We start from the raw sequence: 18,912 nt of genomic DNA on the forward strand, positions 1-18,912 counted from the left end.
TTTTGTCCAGTGATTCTATTTTTGATCCTTTTCAACTTCTAAGTACTTTCCAATCCTTCTGGATTCATCGTCAGGGATAGATTAATCTAACTGGTTTTGAACAATTTATTTAATTATGTATATATATATATATGAGCAAATAGTTAATAAAACATGTTAAAAAACACTTTGAAAAAGAGTTAAAAACATTTCATCTGAAAAGGAAACACTTAATAAGTGGATAGTCCTTAATCCATGGAGTTTCGAAGGAAAGTATTTCTTCGAAACCCCGCGGGTTGAGGACTATCCACTTATTAAGTGTTTCCTTTTCAGATTAAATATGTTTTTAACTCTTTTTCAAAGTGTTTTTAACATGTTTTATTAACTATTTGCTCTTATTATAAGCTCTATCTCCTATTTGGTTTTATCGAGCTTTTACATCTGGTTGAGATTACTTTATAAATATTAATTCTTTAATATTTATAATATACTTTAGTTTTACCATCTTGGATCATTTTGGTAAATTTAATTGTAATTTTTATTTTATTTATATATATATATATATATATATATATATATATAATGTGTATATTTTTCATTGTAACCAATACTTTACAAAAGTGAATCCAACCTTGGTTAAAACGCAACTGACGACAAACTAGCTTCCTACCACTGGGGTGGTTCAGACTATTTGGTATTAAGCATCTGTTTATGAGCTTTTTAGCCTAGAAAGGATATTTTTATTTGCTTTTTTCTAGATACTTTATTCATCAGAAGATAATAATCTTGATCCAAATCCAAATTTAACTGCAAACACGTAGTTATCATTATACTAAATATGAGTTAATCAACGTCTGTTTCCCTACGGTAGATTTTATGCATATATATATATATATCAATTATACAAAATGCATACTAATATGTACTTTTGTTTTGGGATTGAGTTATGTTTTAAAAAATTACTCAATTGTCCTAATTAGTTTTAATTTATAATTAATTAAACAAGTCACACATCTCTCTCTCTCTCTCAGATATTTATACATTTCTCTCACTCCTCTCACTCTGTTGATTCAATAACTCCTTGATATTTTTTTAATGTTTCTAGATTAAGAAAAAGAGTGACTCTTTTTTCCATCATCGTCATCTGATTTACATATGTCTGTTCATGCCACAAACTAGATAGCAAAATGAGTATCTTTTCTTCCATATAAGAATGATAATAACACTAATGATGATAATAATGATGATAATAATAATAATAATGTCGAATAGGTTCACATAATCTCCAAACATTTGACAATTTCTCAGACTTTAAAAATTTTTTCAACAGTGATGCAGGTATCTAAAATGTTTATTTTCACGTTATAAATAAAAATATAAATAAATAAAAAGTAAATAAATAGAAAATAATAAAACTAATAAAAACTAATCACCTAATAATATATTAGTAAATAAGCACAAATAAAATTAATAAATAATAATAAATAAAATTAATAAATGGTAGATAACAAAATAAAATGAATAGATAATAAATTTAAAAAATAATAAAATGAATAGATAATAAATAAATAAAAACTATTGAATAAAATTAATAAGTAATAACAGAAATAAATAAAATAAAAAGTTATTACTTTTATCAAGTTATGTAAATTCATTATTCTCGTGTTAATTGGCTTTCATATTAAAAAAATAAATATTTAAATCCTTGATGTCTGTTCACAAAATATCTGGTGCTTCATTATTAGAGCGAAATTCAAAAATCGAAATATTGAATTTCAAATATAACCAATGGTGTCTGCTTAATTGTCATGCCACAATAATGAACATATCTGAAAATTTTGAAAAATGACAAGGTAGAAAATTATGAAAAACGAAACGATAAGGTAGGAAATTTATTATTAATAAAAATAGATAAAATAAAGAAAATGAGTAAAAATTGAAAGTTTTGCTAAAACAATAAGCAAAAGAGGTTCAATCGTGACAAAGGAGGTAATTATTTTCTGAAAACTTTGAAAATTCTACGCCACTTACAAACTATGAGTTACTTCCCTTGTTTTTATGCCACAAGTCCCAAAATAACATGGCAAAGCATTTTTTTTTTTTTCAATAAAGGTTAAAAATTCTTGTTTTAATGCAGTAATATTTAACTAATTGAGACATGAAAATATAAAGTAAGTAGATACCATTGTTTTTTTTTTAATGAAAATTCACTTTTTCAACTTCGAAATTTTGCTTTAATAACAAAGAAGCACCAAATATCCTTTTGAACCTTGATGATGACTTTTGTTAGCCGAAAGTCGGATCATAAATAAATAAAAGCTTCCAATATATTTTTATCTCAAGAACCGAGAAAAGAATTGTTAGATCCCTGGACAATTAAAAAAAAAAAAAAAAGTTTCTTTTTGTGTTATTCTGCCCACAATGCTTCAGTCCAAAAGTTTTGGTAATGACGGTTTCCCAAACCAATTTGTAAGATTTGGGTGTGTTTTGCTTTTTCATTTCAGTGGATCTATTCGATGATGAGGACTTACCAAATCCTATCTTTTCAAATAAATTCGGTGAGTCTGTCTCCGGCCCAACACTTTGCTCCGCCTTTGCTCTCCTTGTTGCCTTCCAGGCTTACCTCGCCCTCTCTCCCGTCCCCATTGAAGCACAATAGTGTGATTCGTTCTAATACTCCAATCTCAATTTGTAACGGTCACCCAAAAGTTAAAAGCGTATTTTTTTTAAAATATAATAGAAAAAATATATTGGATTTTTTTTTTCTTCTTGGTTTGTCGTTCCGTTTTTGTTTATTGTTTTGGATTTTTTTTTTTTTTGTTTGTTTTTTTTTGTGTGTGTGTGAATTTAAAATATCATATAAAACAAATCAAATGAGAAAAAAACGTTTCTTGCCATTTGTTCGGGCAGATAACTCTGGTATAGAGATATTGGAGTAATGTTTCATATCTAACGTTGTGTCATACACAGTGAAACCAAGTTGTCGTTATCATTACAGAAATATTAAGTTCATAATGGCAATTCATACCTTGTCATAGGTCATTACTTGGTTAAATGACAGACTGAATTATCTTCCCGTTTTACATGAGTTCCATTTTTATCAGTGGTCGATGAGGAAAATATGATAAAATTGACTTTTATTTTTAACTAAAATTTTACTTGATAATTTTTCCTAATTTTTTGGTGCAGATGCCTATTTTTACCTAATAGGTAAGTATATCAAAGAGTTTTCCTGCTAATCTGTTTGGAACTGGGATTTTCACCTGTGCTCCTTACGGTTATTGCACAGGATTTGGTGTCACCCTTTCAGACTGATGAAAAGCATTCTTTCCTGCATTGACAAAGTGCAAAGGCAACTTCAAAATCTTGTTCAGAACAACCTCTTCTCTTCCCTAGAGTCTCTTTCTCACAGAAGATAGATTGCTAGTCTATCTCTAATTTACATTTATTTGCATGGTAATTGCTCGACTGAGCTTCAGTCTATAGTAAAACATTCACAAAAACCCTCATCTTTCTACAACCACTTTTTTCTTCTATGTACCTTAAACTAAACAGAGCTTCCATGAACAAAGTTTCTTTCCAAGAACTATTCGTCCATGGAACACATTATCATGGGGTTGCTTTTTGGTTGACTACAACAGTCATTTTTCAGCCCAATGTTAGCAAGTTCTTGTTCAGTCCTCATTGATAACATGTCTGCCCAGTTTCAGACATTGTTAGCAATCCTCACCAAGTCTCGCCATCCATCTGATACACTCATTAACTCTTGTCCTCAAGTGACTCTTGGGCCTTGATAAATGGTGACACATTAATACATTAAGCAAACATGTCTTTCCTGTAATTAGAATTTTTTATCTATTTGATTAAAAAGGCTAACTCTGCACAGATCCAACAGAAGAGAGTTCTTCGTTGAAGATGATATTTGTTCCATATCACTGACCAGTGAGGGTGAGAAAAGATAAAAAGGGAGACCAAAATTATTTATTAGTTACATCTTTTCAGCCCATGCCATCATATGCCCAATGCTTGTGTGCTTCCAAACAGACTGCATCTTGCTCTCAATTTCTCTCTCTTTAAGAGATAACCTCATTAAGTTTTTAATACATTCTTACAGCCTAGGTAATTTTCATACTGGGTTCAGTAAGTTGACCTCGACCCCATGGCTGTCCTATTTACTGATATTCTCAACTATTTAAATCAGAAGTTAGATCTACCCATTCAGTGGTATCAAAATTTACGCACACACCCACACGCACACACACACACACACACACACACACACACACGCACACACGTTTATAGGAAAATATGCTTATTTAATTGCATTTTACCATTTATTTATACCAATTCATTTATTAATGAAGCTCAATGTATGTCAAATATAACTACAGAGCATATACGAATAAATGACAAAGTCTATATTCCAAGATGTTGTTCATCTTAAAGTTTATTTCTTTCAGCATATTAAAATGTTCAATTCTTGAGAGCAACTGTTTCGTAGTGCAGAAACAATCATATAATTATGTCAATTTTTTAAATATTTTCAACCCTGAAGAAGGTCAGAAGTTACATCAATAAAAACGTTGTGAGAATAATACTCAAAATAAGAATAGTAGTTCGAATAATACAAATATGCATTTGTTCTCTCAACAATGACCAGGTCATAAGTAATTCGCAGGGGTATTTTTAGTATCATTCGCACTGAGAATTAAAACCTTCAATCTCTAGAAGAGTTTCAATTCGAACTGAATTTTACCTACTGCTTTATCCTTTACACCACTGGTTTAATATCATTATACATTGATTTTAATCTTTGTAAAGGAGCATAAATTTTTTTTTAATGGAAATCACTCCAGACAAGCCATGAAGCTTCTTGATGTAAGGAGTTAAAAAAAAAAAAATTGTTTTAAATAAATAAGCCAATGATACGTGTTGACAGATTGTGACCTAGAAAGCAGCAATTGTTCCCCCTTTGTCAGAAACATCATTTATGAAATGCGAGGACTAAAGGACAAAATAAGGGAAGTGAGAGTTATGAGGTTGCCTGAAAATAAACCTATTCTCCTTAAATGTGGTGCAAAACTGTTATGTTTGAGGAATTAGTTTTACCAGTTCAGTGATGGGTATTTTTCTACTTGATAATATTATACAATTCTCCATTTCCATCTCTTACTCCACATTTTTAGCAAGTATTAAAAGCAGACAACTTGAATGTGAATAAAAAGTGTCTACACTTAGTCCCTCCTCCCCAATCTCTTCAAAAAAAACACTCTCTTCCCACATATCTAAATACTAAATGGGTGCCACCTTATGTAAGCTCATTTAGAACCCACCCTACTTAAATTCCTTGATCCAACCCTCATTTTGTTCAGTAATAAGTATCTGTTACAAATACAAACAATTACTGTAGACGTATTTATTCTGCTTCTTTAAGCATTTCTTATTTTTATGAAAAATCCGGTTTTATCCATTAATGGAAAACAAAAAAGAGAGTTGTATATAGAGACAAGTGGAAGAATACATGTCCCAGGACAGGTATAACATCTCCTTTTAGTAGGCAAGGCTATATAGAAAATTATTATACAAATTATAAATCTTCATTTGAAAAATACTGAAAAAAAAACATAATTTGATTAAAAGAAAAACATTAAAAAGAAAAATAAATGAAAAAGGAACCACGATGAAAGCAATGCCATGTAGATAGAACGAGTTGCAATTATTACAATTTTATATATATATATATATATATATATATATATATATATATAAATATATAAAACACTAGTATTTTTAAATGAATATTAAATATTTATATCTATAGGCACTAGTGTTTCATGCTTATGCAATCATCAGTGTAGGAAGTGATAATTACTGCTGGTTGGAAGATACAAACCTAAATCACAAAGCCACTCTTGATTTTGTAGGCTAGCATCTTTTCTCTAGTCCATTAGCAACTAACATATGAATGCTATATTGACAGACATTTACAGTAGACAGCCAAAGAGAATATTCAACCACTAGATATATACAGGGTGACCCCAAAAAACGGGCCCCAACTCTAATTAGGCTCCGTTTCTTAGTTTTGTCCAAATGAAATGAAACTTTGGTCATAACTAGTTTATTATATTCAAAACATCACATCAAAACACTAGGGTCTTTGGCATTTTTTTTTCTCTGTTCTATAGCATATGTTCTAGATGGCCTCCATTTAGCTCTGTGCATTTCTTGAAATGCAGCATTAAGTTGTCCATGACGTTCTTACAGACCGAATTGGTAATCTCCTCCCTGATGGCTTCCTTGAGTTCCGTGATGGTTCTGGGTTTCCCTGCGTAGACTCTGTCCTTAAGATAGCCCCAAAGAAAAAAATCTGTGGGGCTTAGGTCCGAGCTATGGGGTGCTCACTCAAAATCAGTTTTGAGACTGATCACTCGGCCACCAAAGTTCTCTTTCAACCAATCTCGGGACAGGTTTGAGGTGTGAGAACTTGCTCCATCCTGCTGGAACTAGAACTTGCTCATGAGCGATGGGTAGATGATCTGGAGCTCACTCTTGAAGGTTTTGAGGACCTCCACATATCGCTCCTTGGTGACTGTCGCTGCTGCGCCAGATTCTTCGATGAAGATTGGTCCGATGATGCTTCTGGCCAAGATTGCAGCCCACACCGTTCGACAAGTTCGGCTGTTCGCTTCTTGGGACGTCCCGAGTAGCTTGGACGGTTCTCTCTGGCAACGTTGAGGTTTTCGACAGTCCCATACTTCTCGAAGTGGTCCACCCAGTTCTGAATTCTGCTTTTGGATGGAGCCTTTTCACATTCGAACTGACGCATGAAACTGTCCTGAGTTTTCTTAAACGAGCCTGTCTTGTAGTAAAATTTAACACAATGTATGTTTTGTCCCAGCTCCCACTGGAGTCTTAGTGTACTCACGGTCATTGATTCTGCCATGTCCTGTAAAATAATCGGTGAATAAATAATGGAGATATCACATAAAGTGTACACGGGCCCGTTTTTTGGGGTCACCCTGTATGTGTGTATATATATATATATATATATATATATATATATATATATGCTACTATATAAAATGTGTGTGAGTTTGTTCCCTGTGGATTCCTAAACGGCTGGGCCGATTTTTTTTTTTTTTTTTTTTTAATTTCACATAAATGTACTTTATGTGCCTGGCAGTATTCTTAGATAGGTTTTGTATTGGAATGTCTGCCATAAGTATCGATAATCAAAATATCTGATGAAAGAAGAAACAGGCGATTTTGACTTAAGTTAACACCTTATACAGCCTAATATCACCAGTGCATTTAAGTTTTATTACTACACAAGCAGAAAGGTCTGGCATATAAAATGAACATTAGGTTCTTTGATATGACAGGGCACGTTTGAAATGAATGTTTTTATTTAGAGCACAATTGAACCATGACAGTTAACATTTGCATTTTAAACTTTAATTTAAGCTATTATATATAAAAATAATTTTATAAAATCAACAGTAGGTTCTCTACAGTGCAATGTAGACTACAATGACTATCTCTGCGAGGAGGCATGTGAAGCTTCCTTCTGATGTGAAACGATGGGTCCCCAACTAGAGCCGGCAATTAATTGATTGGATTTAAAAATGGACGATTTCACTAATTTCAATGACAATACAATTTGTTTGAAAATCTGTACAGATTCCAAAATTTCACATGAACATTCCCAAGTTCGACAAGATGCACATCAGCTGAAGTGTGAAAATAACATAGCCTAAATAATCCAAAACAAAGCGACAAAAAAAAAAAAAAAAAAAAAACTTTATCAGAGAATGAGATAAAACTGGTCCAAGGGAAGTAATTCGTTATTGAAAGAAATATTTTCAACTGGTTGACAACCTCAACATTTATTTTTCTCTTGCACTGAATAAAATATTATACCTCCTTTCAAAACTGCTTCCAATCAAAATAATAGTGAATAAATGAAGATTCTATCCATAAAATTTTGATAAAATGCCGTTGTTTTAATATTGAAAATATGGCTCGATTTAAGAAAATTAGAATGAAATATTTTAAAAAAACATGCAAGTAGAAGGCGAGAGAAGTCGGCAGTCGAAATATTGTAAACCAAAATGGAGAAAATAGTTGGAATTGCATAAATAATTCACTAAATTTTATCGTACATAAATTAATTTTTACGTATTTAAACCATTTTTGTAATGACTAACGTGTTCATTAATTTATTATTGCTATAGATATCTTTTTGTTTAAATCAATGTTAATGTAAAAAAAATCATTTATACATATTTGAAGAATACCAGTCCCTGGATGAGTAAAATGAATTCCCCAGACAGTTTTGCACCATTATATGTCCTCTTACAAACATTAAAATCAAGATATAATTATACAAAACCTTATGTCAAGAATCCTTATTCCAATTTTGATCGAAGTCCATTACATGATTTTAATTCTAGAAAATAAAATAAAAAAATGTTAAAGCTTAACTTTAAGTGGTCTAAAAAAGAAATTGAAATCTAGGAAAGCTTGCTTGATTGGTTTCTGTTAAAAAAAAAAAAAAATTAGGATTCTCTAAATCAAATTTAATGCAAATCTGAAATATTTTAATTTTCAAACAGTAGGTTGTGCCCATATCATTCTCCCTAAAAATGCTTTAAGTACTCCTAATTAAAAAAAACATAAATTTGGGGAACATTTATTAATCCATATCTGATAGCTATTGTATAAATTTCACAAAAATTGGAGGTTTTTACAATCCATAATTTTCACAAAATTGGAGATATCTGAATTTTCATGAAAAGACTTCTATCTCCTTTGTGCTACCTTTGCATAAAACTAAATGTAACTTAAATTTGGTCCCTTAATACCTAACATCTGTGTTCCAAAATTCATTATGATCAGTTAATTAGTTTAGGAGTGGACAAATATATACACATATAAACATATTTAACTTTAAACAAACAAGGAAGTAAGAACTCAATGGCTACCCTAAATTTTGCTTCGACTCCCTTATTCCCCCACTACCACCTTTTTTGTATTTATATGGAAGAATACACTGGAAACTACAACAACCTTTTAAAATTTATTTCGTAAATTTACCACGAGATTGATAAACGATTATGAAATCCACAGCAAATAATTCCAAGTGAAGCTGATCTAAGCTGCAACACTACATCTTGTTAGGGCAACTAGTCTAGGAGAAAGAAAACTTTGAAATATCTATTTTTCGGTAGTGCAAGGAGTCTCGATTTGCCTCCCAATGATTACATAATTATACACAAGGTCGCTTTTTAAAATCCAGTTCCCCCAAAATATAAGTGCAGTTTGGATTGGAACAAATAGTAAGATTCTCCTCGGTCTAAAGACTTTTCCTTCACCAACTAAAAACAGAACTGATCCCAGCAAACACTGAAATAATATATGTTTCTCTGCTTACACCAGCATTGTTTTTGGTCCTTTGGGATGTTTTCTTTGAACTGAACTTGGGTAATGCCAAGTCAGAAAAAGTATGGTTGGAAATTTTGAAAGACTTGGCAGACATTTTTAGAGCATATCCATTGTCTCTATAAAGATGAAGACGCTTCTGCTTCTTTTAATCTATATAATTAGAAAACTCTGTGGACCACCCTTGCTTGCATCTTGTACCTATTTACTTGCATCCCCACGAGGGCAGAGTTAGGTTGGTTTTTAATGTGGGGAAAATGCAGCTCTCTAAAAAGGACACTCTAGATAGGAACAAAAATAAAAATTGTATCAGTCATAAAGGATTTCTCCTCCACTGACCGAGTACAGAAAAGGTGAAGAGCCACATCAGAACAGATACTACACAGTGATCTTGGCCCAAAGGCTACATACTGTTGCTTGCACCTTGTTTATCAAAAACATTATTGTCATCAAACGAGCTTATATTTAATAAAATTCGCACTCCTTTCCACAGTCCAACTATATTGAGTACAAATAAACTTCAGTCTTTCCTTAACTTGTAGGCATAGTTTCATGATTTAAACTATGTTTTGTTATGTTTTGGTTTCGGTTTCGATTCTAGTTGATGGTACTCAAATCATTTTTACTTTTGAAATCATGACTATATATTGAGTATACTAGATAATGTGAAATAATTGTCTCTATAATAATAAATACAAAATCTGCATAAATTAAAATATCATATTAAAGCATATTTCACGATCGGGCAATGCTGAGCACTCCTGCCAGTAACAAATAAAAATGTATTTTCATTAAATGTTTTGACCTCTAGATTGAATTTCACAGACCTGCCGTCTTTCACACACACATTTTCTGTTTGTTTTTCTTTTAATTATTTTATTGCTTTTGACAATTGATTTAATTTTTTTCTTTGTTTTCTTTTATTTTATTTATTTATTTTTTATTTACTTATTTATTTTATTTATTTATTTTTTTTTTTTTGGAGTGATGTTTTTCCTAAACCATTCTTCGATTGCATATGTTTAATAAACTTATTTTTTTTAAGTTAATTAAGATTTTCAACCCTCACCTCATCGCCATTTTCTATTTTTTTTTTAAATTCCCAGTTATTTACATCATTAAAAATATCAAAATTTAGTTTTATCGTTTGTTTTTTTTTTCATAAAAAGATTTTTTGTCTCCTTTCTTTTTATCTCATTTTTTTTTTAAATTTTATTATTTTCCTTTAGTTTTAAATTGCTTTTTTCCTTTTTCACATTTTTCTTTGTTTCTGAGTTTTATTTTTGTTTTCTTTTTCTGATTTTTTCTTTTTTGTTTAACTCTTTTGTTGCATCTCCTCCACACACACACACAAACATGCACAAACACTTTTGGTCTTTTTTATTTATTTTATATTTTAACTTTTTCTTTACTCTAAAAATGATTGTAGTTTTTAAAATTCTATTACATCTTGGTGATAGATCAGAAGGGTATATTTATGTGCATTTGAAATTTTATTTTTTGTAGATTTCCATTCCAGCAATTCACAATTTTTGTGACTTTAAACCCATTCCTCTCCTCCCATTTCTCCATAATTGTTTCATGAATTTAGCAAAAACAAAAATTCTGTTTTTTTGTTATTTTTTGTTTTTTTGTTTTTTTGTTATGTTAGTAAAAAGTCATTTTTTTGAGAAGTAAAAATGGTAAAATAAAATTTTCTATGCTTTTGTTAATTATGTAGTATAGTTTATTACAATTTGCTAATGCTATCAATTGTTAGAAAATGCTACTCATTAAAAAATATTTCAAATAGTAAAATTTGGAGTTATCTCCCTGTTGATTTGATTTATAACAATTTCTTTCTTGTAAACTTGTTTGTTTATTTAAGGCTTTTTATTTGATTCTCCATCTTTATTATCTTTTTTTTTTCAGCACGAATTTCAGCTTATACGATTGATATGATTCAGTTAAAAAGAAAGTTATCTTATTACAATGAAAGCAGCCTTACTAAGATCCATACCAAATTGAAAACATTTTTATATAGTTTTTAAAATTTTGGTAATCATGTAATATGGTTAACAGAGCAGAAATTAAGGAATATATATATATATATATATATATATATATATATATATATATTGGTAGTAATTATTTGTTTATTAAGTGTGTCCACCAAAAGAGTGCTCAATGTTTAGACAGAGCCAAAATAAGTGAATTTAGTTTACAAACAAATGGCTACACATAAGCATACATGTTTCAGCAAAAACCCAGTACGGGAATCGCTTCGTCAGAGATGTCCTTGGCCTGACGATTCCCGTACTGGGTTTTCGCTGAAACATGTATGCTTATGTGTAGCCATTTGTTTGTGAACTAAATACACTTATATATATATATATATATATATATATATATATATATATATATATATATATATAAAATTTACTTTTTTACCGACCTACATAGTTTGAAACTTGTGAAAATAGTTTAAAGTTTTTATTTCAGTATAAGATTTTAATTTTCTGTTTTGCAAAGGCAGTAAGAAAAATAATTAAAAATGACCGACCTATCTGCTCCTGTTTCATTACCTAAAAATAAGTTTAAACAAATAACTTATCACTAACCCTAAGTCTGACTGTTACTCTCCTCATCACCTATTTAGGCTTGATGTTAGAGATCCTCTCCTTTTTTTGTTCATATGTTTTAAGTCTGAACTTAGCAACTATCTCCAAACAAAATCAACCATAATTTTTTATTCGCTCGTGTTTGGCTAAGTAAGGAGGGCAATAAATAATAAAATAAATCTTACAATCAACTTCCACACTTTAAAATTATATAGATCGATAGAAAATTAAAATTTTCTTGGGTTTTGTAAAAGTTTTTGTTATATATGCTCTGTTAATTATAGTACATGAATGTCCCAAAATTTCTTTTTTAATAATTCTATATCTTAAAAATGTAATAAAATAAATACTATTACTGTTTGAGAGACCATGAGGGGCCATTTCTCAACATGACTTCCTTGTATGTTACACTAACTGATGTATTATGGTCGAAAATCTTTTACTTGGATTATTCGAACTATTGTTATTCTCTCACAATGATGTAACATGTAACTTTCTCCAGGTGCATCTTGGCAAATTCAGAAGTTAACAACTTGCATTATTAGTCTTTATTTATTCTACAGGCATAGATTACTATTGTTCCATCAGCTTAAACTAAGTAGAAGTCTTAAGCAATTCATAATTAAGTATCGTTTGAACTGGGAATTGACTATTTGCCCTCCAAGAGACTGTCACTTAAAACTGATTAATACTTAGCACTTATATTCATTGAACTACGTTTCCAAGATGAGAACAGGATTTTGAATAATCCAAAGTATAAATTATCAATTTTCATCTAAAAATTTCCCAAATAAAATTTCATTTCTAACCAAGACAAGTTAAGACCAAAAATCAATTTTATTCAAAATGATTGCAAAATCCAAAACGAAAATGATCATAATGCATCAGTAAGCATGTAAACAAGCCATCTTGAGAAATGGCCTCTCACGGTCAAACATTTCTATAGTGCTTTTTTGTTGTTGTTGTTAAAATTATATTGCATGCATTATTTTATCAAAAGATAAATTAAATCGTTTAATATAATAAAAAGGTGTTTTTAAATAGTGCTGTTTTGTTATGGATATTTTTTATTATGAATGGTTTAATACTTGAATTCAATTTCTTTTTTCAAAAATAAATAAAAAATAAATAAATATTGATTGTGGAGTCCTTTTTTTTGTCATTGGAATGCAAACAAATTAATAATTTTGCAAAATATTTTAAGATAGTTTATTTTAAACAAGTTGTAGATATTGTTTGAGCTGCTGAGTTGTAGTTGTATGGATGTAATTTTTTTTTTTTAAATCTTAAACTGAAATTGTATTTTTCTTTTTTCCTTTAAAGTTGCTTTTGTTTGTTTTTGTGGGTTTTTTTTACTTTTTATTTTATATAGTGTTTTTCTGAGGTGCCCATGTAAAATATAAATAAATTTATTAATTCATGTTTTTCATAATTATTATTCGGGATGTGCAGAAAGTAACTCCTTATTTTCAAGTGTTCACTGAAATATGTTTACTAAAAATGAATAATAAAAAAATGCATAATATTGAGTTTTATTTTATTCTAGAAGAGCTTAAGCATTCATTATCAGCTTCTTAAACCAACTGGCTAAATTTGCTTCCTTTTTTTTTTTCAGTAGACGTCTAAAATGATATTTTCTTTTCTCAAACCTCAATGTGCATAACAATATTTCTGGACATCGGGTAGCCACAATCTATCCAAACATATTTAATTAAAATCAAAATTCTTTCTGTCGTTTTCAATGCTGGGAATAATGTTTTAGTATCCACATTTCAAAACTACATTTGTTTTTACACAAATCCAGAAAACAATTGACAATTAAATGTTATTTTTTATTAAAGATTTTGCTATTTTTTCATCATTTATCTCTTTTTGACCATTTAAGAAAGTATCTTACGTAGTCAATAAGTCTAATTTATTATAAAAATCATACTTCTCTAGTAATTTATGCATATCTAATTTTAATAATCCTTATTGACTCGACAAAGACAGTTCATTTATTAATAGGTTGTCTACAACAAACTATGCAGACAGTAAATGAGATATGTTAAACATCAGATTAAACATAGAAAATACATTCTTCCCATATAACAAGAGAATACACAAATTATTCCTTTAAAAAGAAGTTGGTTGTGCAAAGAACTGACTCTAAAACGTCTTTAGACTTTTCTTGATAACCTCATGTGACTCGCATTGTTTTTTCCTACTTCAGTTTTACTGTTGCCACATATGTGACTTATTGAACTTTTCTGACGCTTAATTCTTTTGGACATGTCCTTGTCTCAAGGTGACAAAATGCACCAGATTATTTGGGTAAAAGAAAAATGTTAAGATTAAAACTTCTGAATCATGGAACCAATGTAAATGGAATATTTAAAACAAATATGCTTAACGTTAAAAGTAAGTTTAACTTTAGCAAAACAAATGTAATATTGTTTGATAAATGGATATAAAATGTCTACTTTTTTCTTCTTTTTTTTAGAGGTGGGGTATTTTTTGTTGATTGTTTTGTTGTTTTTATGCTTTTTATTTCTTTTTCTTTCTTCTCCTTTTGTTTTTATTTTGTTTTTATTTTGTTTTTATTTTTCGTTTTTACTTTTTTATCTTGTATTTTTGTTTTTTATTGTGCTGTTTCCTGTTTTTTTTAATGTTTTTATTTATTTTTTCCTGATTTTTTCCTTGTTTTTTTTTTCTCTTTTATCCTGTTTTATTTCCTGTTTTTACCTTTTTTTTGTTTTTACCTGCTTTTTCCTTTGTTTTTTTTTGTTTCTTTTCCTTTTCATTTTATCGTCTTTTTTAATATTTTGTTTTCATTTTTATTGTTAATTAATATTAATTTTTTTAATTGATGTTACTTTGTTTCTAAATATCTCTATATAAGTATGATATATACATTATCTACAATTTTTTTTTTATAATTCTGTTCTCTTTTTCATGCTCCTATCCTTATCTACCTCGCTACATATCATGTGGTTGACCTTCAATAGTTGGGAATTACATGGTCATTTATGGTAACGTCATAATTTTGGGATTTCTTCAATCTGCTCGTGAAAATGGCAGATAAACTAACAATAGCTAACAGGTTGGAATCACATGGGCCATTAATTAACAAATTTGCTTCTGCATTTCGAGGTTTGGGAAATTTATTTTATGCACACATACACACATATATATATATATATATATATATATATATATATATATATATATATATATATATATATTGGTTTTGGTTTTAAACGTATGAATTTTTTTAAATGATTATTTTTATTTCTTTAACTCTGCATCATAATTTTTCAATATCTAGATGTCCAAGCTCAAAAAATGAAACTTTCTTAAAGTAGAATACAATCTTTATTAATCTATTAGAAGAATATTGTATTACTTTTATGTCATCTTATGAAGATTAAAAAAAGAAATGAAAGCTTAAACTTGAGGTATTAAGAAATTGAAAATCAAGGAATTTTTTTTTAATTCATATCTAATAATTATGGATAAAATTTAATGTAAATCTGATACATTTGAATTTTTTTAATTTTCTGACAAAGAAAATGACTCTGATTTTCTGTGCCATAATAAGGTCCCTTTTTGTTTGTTTGGCACTCTTCACTTCTAAATGGGTCAATGTCCTTCTATAATATAAATCTCAACTATCTCACCTTATTAAATGTATGTACGTATGTATGTATGTATATTTGTATGTCTGCCTAAAACTTTCGACAGAGGCGACGGATTTTCACGAGATCGGTATAATTTTAAAGCTCGATCCTTCGGACGACAAATGTAAAAAAATTGACTAAAAACATTAATTCCTTCATCCTCAACTGGGCACTTTTCTACAAGGAGGGGTCGCTTTTTTCACTGATATTTTTTAAAGTCGTCCCCTCTTTTCGATTGACTAGCTTTAATTTAAACCTTCACCACTTCCGTTTTGGCGATGGATGCAACAGCAAAAACGTCACGTTTTTGTTTTTTATGTTCTTTTTCTCCTTCATGGTACGGGTTCAAGCCTGCTTGCCTACTATCACTTTTTTTTTTTTTTTTGCTCAACAGACACCTCCAAACACTCGACCAACGCCGGGCATCCAGGCTAGTTTTAAATAAAGGGAGAAAAGTTCGAACAACTTGGTAGTGAGATGATAATCAAGAAATTTGATTGGCGGGAAACTGGAATGGACATTGCATAACTATAAAAACCGATCGTAGAATGTAAATCCATACAGTTAGTCTGATGATTTCCCTCTAATGAAGCCAACGTTTCTGTGTAGAAAGTGCTCATTACAGTAGCAGAGTTTAACAGTAATATCAAAATACATTTATTGCAAATACGCTAAACAGAAACGTTGGCTTGATTAGAAGGAAATCTGCACGTTTCCCTCTAATCAAGCCAACGTTTCTGTGTAGCGTATTTGCAATAAATATATTTTGATATTACTGCTAAACTCTGCTACTATAAAGAGCACTTTTGAAATATATGACCAGAGATACTTGCAAATGGAAAAAAATGAGTTATGATAATCTGCATAAATTAAAATATATCGAATTTAAATAAAATGCCCCAAAAAAGGGAAATTTGATGCAACATATAGATGTTGTTGGTAAAAAAGAAATGGTACATGGTTAGGGTGTCCAGTTGGGGTTCAGAGGTTACAGGCACAGAAGTAGTACCTTTCCGAGATGGTCTTTTATGATGTCCTCGATTGATCTCTATGCACACAACACTATGATGCATAAAATAGCCCATTTTGCAGCTGCAGTTTGCAACATTTTTTTGTAGTGAATGACCATTCATGCTTGGCAAAGAGTCACACTCTTCAAGCTAATATGCATGGTCATAAACAGAATACGGTGGATGTAGAGAAGTAAACCTTGATAAGCAATCCCGTTGTTATCATGGGTTGCAGTAGTTTCTGTGGCATCCAATAAAAGTGTGCTAGCATGTCGGAGAAGAGCATGGTTGCACAGACGATCATACTCTTAACAGACAAGTACAATGCCCGAACTAGTGGAGAACTATGGCGAGATGGTGTCTCCACAAAATGCACATCCTTTTGGGGGAGTTGGTGTTAGGAAGAGCATTCAATCGTAAAATTTTTGCTTCAAATAAACTATGGCTATTTTAAATAAGTTGCTTCAAATAAACTATAGCTATACTTTATTTGAAGCAACTTATTTAGAATAGCTATAGTTTATTTGAAGCAACTTATTTAGAATAGCTATTCTAAATAAGTTGCTTCAAATAAACTCTGGCTATTCTAAGTAAGTTTGATGAACAGATGTTCGAACAGCCATCAAAATGTAGACCTTAGCAAGTTATGGAAACCTGTCTGCAACTGGATTGTAGTAGTAGTAGTAGTAGTAGTTGCTCCAGATTTCGATTGAATTAGATAGAGAAGTACCAAAATATCATCAAGTCATCAGTTATGTTAGTGTCTGGTTTTCTCAGAAGATGCTGGTTTTCAATTAAAGCAAAACTGGGCTACTGAGGAAGCAGGTATAATGTTGAAAACTTTCAAAACTAACAATGAAACAATCATATCACTGGCGGCTCACCTGAAAGCATCTTAATATATATATTTTTTTTTTTCAATTTAAGGTGAAATTGATTAATATGAATATTTCTAAAACTTTGATAGTGCCTCAAACATGGTCACTTTATTTTTACTTTAAACTAATTACAAAAATTACTCAATATTTTTGCAGTGTTTGTTTTTTTTATCTAAGAAGCTAAATTTTCAAAAGTGACTTTCTTTAATAATTTGATAACTTTAATAAAATTAATAAAAAGAAACTAATTTAAAATAACCTTTTAACAAATTAAAATGTATGTATATTTGAGGCTTTCACATATGGAGCTAATGAAATAATTTATTAAAAATACTTAATTTTGATAACATCTTAATTATAAAAATTATTAAACTAATTTATTATTAAATATTTCTTTCAAACATTTACTTCTCGGAAATATGACTTTTGAAAAAATTATTTAATATTGTTAATTTATTTCCGACAGTATGTTATTGTATTAACCAGGGTTTTTTTTATGATGTGGAGCTGGATATAAACAAATAATATCACAAAGTGAAAAATGAGAATCATACAGATTTGAACTTGTACCACAAAAGCAGGGCCACCTAACATGGGCAAAAGTTTAAATTTTGTTAGAGTTTCGTTTTTCACTTTGGATATTCTTTCTTTATATCCAACCCTGAAGACTAAATAAATCATCTGTTTAATAATACCTCACACACAAAAAGATAGCCTCAACAAAACAGCAACTTAACATTTAATATACTGTTTTCATATATATATATATATATATATATATATATATATATATATATATATACTTGTTTATTGTTATATAAACATGCTCACATCCTGCTGCTACAAATAGCCACTTGTTTCAATCAAACAACAGATATCATCAGGCAGCGACTTGACTATTCAAACGTTCAATGAATATATATATATAGCTTCCATTTTAAACATGCAGTTTATGGACTTATGGACTGTGCAAAAATAATGTTATTTGAAATCTATTGCTTACATGGAGTGGGTGGGTAACTATTCTGTACTTTCACCTAACAATTTAATAATCAAAAGCGACCATAAAAATTTAATTTAACCTGAAAATACTATCTAAAATTAGCATTGAAGCAGAAGTCCCTATTATTATATATTTCCTGTAAAATCGAAATTCTTGCATTTATTTATGTCGTTTACTGGAGTTTAGATACAAGGTCAAGGTGAGTTAGATGAAAGTGTTTCTGTGGCACAAACTGAATTCGAACCTGGCACATCCTAGTTGCTAATCATTTATCTACTGTTAACTGCACAACTTCTCCTATAATTACTGTATTATATGAACTTGTTTTTGATATCGCCCAAT

At 29.8% G+C, this 18,912-nt stretch overlaps 1 protein-coding gene across 4 annotated transcripts in view; it reads left to right on the forward strand.

The window, feature by feature from the left end:
* Window positions 1-18,912, forward strand: part of LOC145294181 (solute carrier family 12 member 4-like) — a 377,042-nt gene that overhangs the window by 217,639 nt on the left and 140,491 nt on the right. Inside the window, exon 2 of one of the 4 annotated variants that reach the window (XM_080141297.1) lies at window positions 2,484-2,537. The exons of 2 other annotated variants lie outside the window; for them this stretch is intronic. In XM_080141297.1, coding sequence (XP_079997423.1) covers window positions 2,484-2,537 — 54 coding nt within the window. Of the gene's footprint in view, window positions 1-2,483; window positions 2,538-15,007; window positions 15,032-18,912 lie in introns of all 4 variants that reach the window. One more of the 4 variants, XM_080141288.1, reaches the window with a different exon arrangement.

The sequence above is a fragment of the Euprymna scolopes genome, chromosome 2, assembly GCF_053919585.1.
Source record: "Euprymna scolopes isolate OS-2025 chromosome 2, ASM5391958v1, whole genome shotgun sequence".
Classification (NCBI taxonomy): domain Eukaryota; kingdom Metazoa; phylum Mollusca; class Cephalopoda; order Sepiida; family Sepiolidae; genus Euprymna; species Euprymna scolopes.